The following is a 3,501-nucleotide window of genomic DNA, read 5'->3' on the forward strand; positions in this document are numbered from 1 at the left end:
TGTTCTTAAATGATCTTCCTTGGATTTATAGCTTGCCGAACTTCTTTCTGGGCTCAGCTCCCCGTCTTTGACTTCATAGATTCTGATTCCAACCAGTTTTTCTTCCTTTGTTCAGGAGCCTCTGACCAGGGTTGCTACCAGTCAGCCATCTTCCCAGAATCCCTAAATTTCATCTTTCCTAAACAACCATGAGAAAACAAAGGAAGCAGCAATACTCAACACCTTCAAGATTATTTCAACTATCTGACTCTGACTTTCAACCTCCCTTCTAGCACCTTGCTGCTTTACAACATAGAGAGCCTCCTTTTCTGCTAATTTCCTCTCCATTTCTGCCCTTCTTTTCTCCTGCTCCAGTTTATCTTCCAGGTTTCTGATTTTGTCTTCATATTCCTCTCTGATACGGGCTTTCTCCTTCTCCAACTCTTCTCTGTAATGTTGTTGCAGCACCTGGATTTGTTTCTGAATCTCCTGCTCAGTCCTTTCGTACCCCTTATTAGTGTAGAATCCTCCCTCATTCTCCCTCACGATGCGTTCGACCAGGGTCAGCAACTCCTTCCTCTGGGCCTCCTGCTCAGCACCCGTTGCTCTATTGTTGAACACACAGTAGCGATCACCAAACTTGGCCATCAACTCTTGAATGTGCTCTGGAGCGTCCCTTAGGTAATCACAGAAACTGGTACCCTCCAAGTCATCTTTCCGGGTGAATAAGAGAATCATGAATTTTCTAGCCCTGTCCCCAAACATCTTCAGGATCTTCTCTGTGGCCTCACGCTCTTCCTCAGTGTAACGGCCCAGTGGAACTACCAGGAGCAGAGCATGAGGCCCCGGGGAGGTCAGAACCATGCAGTGAGCAATCTCCTTGCATGTGTCATCATCTGGCACCTCGGTGTCGAAAATGCCAGGTGTGTCAACCACGACAAGTTCTGTTTGCTCCCACATCCTGCTCCCTTTCTTACAGGTCTTCGTAATGGATTTTGATGCCATGCGAGAATCAAACACCTTCTCTCCAAGGATGCTGTTCCCTGTTGCACTTTTTCCTGCTCCAGTTTTACCCACTAAGATAATTCTCAGTTGGTTTCTGGGCCCTGGAGCATCAAGAAAAAAAAAGCCACACTGTCAGATTCTACCTGCAACAGTTTCCACTGCAGAGCCCTCATCCCCTGGCCCTTATCTGTTGCAGGCTCTGGGATTCTCCCTGTTACTGCCACACTCCAGGGAGTCTGCAGAAAACCCTCTGCACCTGATGTTTAAAGTGAAATGCCTGGGAAAGCAGCCCTGCCTCCTATCTTCAGGATCCCCTGAGCTTCTTACTCTAATCTTTTCTAGCTATGTAGCCCATGCAAGAGGAAAGAAAATGTTTTCAAAAGAGAATTATGAGTGCTTATAGCTGCTTCTAATAAGGTGCAGGAAGTAACACAAGACATTGGAACATCTTCAGTGGAGATTTATATTTCTAATTTGTATTGAAAATGGAGCATTTCCTCTTCCCATTAAGAAATCATGGAGTTGAGTTATACAATCCACAATTATTGTTAAGACAAAATTATCCATATTTGATAATCAGGATTTGGGGATAAAAGAAGTATATTTCCAAAAGTTATATGGCTAAGGACAGGAAGACTAAGATTATCAAAAGAAAAATAGGGGCATGTGTTTACATTATTATGCAGATAGCATCACAGTGGGAGATCCAGAGGATATTGTCAGCCATGGGAGGGGGCCATAGGAAAGGCATGAGAGGTAAAAGGCACGAGAGGCATGAAAAGGTGCCAAGGACCCACTCCAGCTCTGCAGCAGTTTCCTTATGTTGATGGTGTATGGATGACAATCCCTGGAGGAGACAGCAGATGTAGCCACAAATTATTCCCATCCCTGCACACGTGCCTCTTGTGATTTCCAGTTCCTCTCATTAGGAAACTGTCTGTCTTTTCAACCCTTGATTGTGGCTTGGCCATGTTATTTGCTCTGGACAACAGGACAGTGGCAAGCATGATGCAGGCAGAGGCTCAAAAGCAATGTACACTGTGGCTTGCCTTCTTTCTGCTCTTCCTTCACTGCCTGAGGAAGGAGCCTGAACTAGCCCACTTAGTGACGATCCTGACCACCATGGTCTGTTCAAGAGCCTGCTCACCACAGACATGTCTGTGAGGCCATCCAATGCCGTCCAGTGCACACTGACCACGAGCTGACTACAAAAACATGGGCAAGCCTAGCTTGCCCAGGCCCATGAACTGCCCAGCTGACCCAATAACTAAATGGTTGATGTTTTAAACTGCTAAATTATAGAATAATATGTAAAACCAGAAAATGCTCAACTGACATGGTCTATTTCCATTGCTAAGACAGGGAAGGAAAGGCCATGTGATTGATATACCAAGTGAGTCAGCCTATTCAATCTCTTGGTTGTACTGAGATCACCAAGGGGTGGTAGAAGATGGTTCCATTACTCCCTTGATCTTCCTCCTGAGTCCTCCCCCAGACTGAAGACAGGAACAGAAAAGCAATTAGGGAGGCTCCATTCAGCTATTGTGGTGTGCCCACCTTGTAGGAAGCAGGAGGGGAAAAGCTGCCAAGCTCAGGATGGAGCAGGGATATTTTGATCTCTCTTCACAACTTAGCTACTGTGGCCACATCATGAGGAGAAAATGTAAAAGGTCAAAAGAAATAAAAGAGTAGGGTGAATGAAGAGAAAATGAGAAAGGAGGTTGTAAAAGCTTTTCTCTTCCTCAGGTGAGGACTGGCTGACATGGCAGGAGGACCCCTGGCTCAACTGTTCTCCCTGCAGCCTGGTCCAGGGGGGAGCGCCAGGCATCTTCTCACCGTGGTTGGTCCTTGGGTGGCCAAGGCTGGGACTCACAGCATGGTATGGGGCTGCCATTGTGATTTGAACTCCTGTAAATCAAGAAACATAATCATGATTTTAAGAAAAAGGCCAGTCCCTGGAATCCCTTACTGCCTACAGCTAACATTTCTTTTTGCCAGAAACTTGTTACTTTGATTTCTCTCATTTCCCCAAATTCTCTTCAACTATCCATTTTCAGTTTCACTTTCAGATTGGTCATTTTTCTTACAGAACTATAAGGGCTTCTAGTGCCTCCTCAGCATAGGTTCTGCCCCTTTTCCCCTTTCAAACAGGTGATTTTTAGCACTGATGCCTTTTATATGTAGTCTGTAGCCTGCACCCTCCTCACACTCCACACTTTTATATCCCACTCACCTTTTCCATCGGGCAAGTTCACAGGCACTCACCCAGAACCTGCCCACAGCCGAGCCCTTTCGCTGTTACCTACAAATGTTTTCCAATGGAGAAAGACGTTTGAGGAATTCTTATTGGAGAGACTTTCATGAAGACAGGCAGAAAATGGCAGCTGTGGCTCGGCGCCTATAGCTCAATCGGCTAAGGCGCCAGCCACGTACACCTAAGGTGGTGGGTTCGAATCCCCAGCCCAGACCAGCCAAACAACAATGACGCAAAAAAAAAAAAAAAGCCGGGCGTTGTGG

General features: G+C 46.1%; 1 protein-coding gene across 1 annotated transcript in view; it reads right to left on the reverse strand.

Moving 5' to 3' along the window:
- Positions 1-162: 162 nt before the first annotated feature.
- LOC100943882 (GTPase IMAP family member 4-like) overlaps positions 163-3,501 on the reverse strand; it is a 4,840-nt gene continuing 1,501 nt past the window's right edge. The window contains exons 2-3 of the mRNA XM_003792090.3: positions 2,821-2,892; positions 163-1,085 (exon numbers count right to left, since the gene is read on the reverse strand). Coding sequence (XP_003792138.1) covers positions 163-1,085; positions 2,821-2,878 — 981 coding nt within the window. The 5' untranslated portion in view covers positions 2,879-2,892. The remainder of the gene's footprint in view (positions 1,086-2,820; positions 2,893-3,501) is intronic.

Source organism: Otolemur garnettii, unplaced genomic scaffold, assembly GCF_000181295.1.
Source record: "Otolemur garnettii isolate 467f Iridium unplaced genomic scaffold, OtoGar3 scaffold00053, whole genome shotgun sequence".
Classification (NCBI taxonomy): Eukaryota; Metazoa; Chordata; class Mammalia; order Primates; family Galagidae; genus Otolemur; species Otolemur garnettii.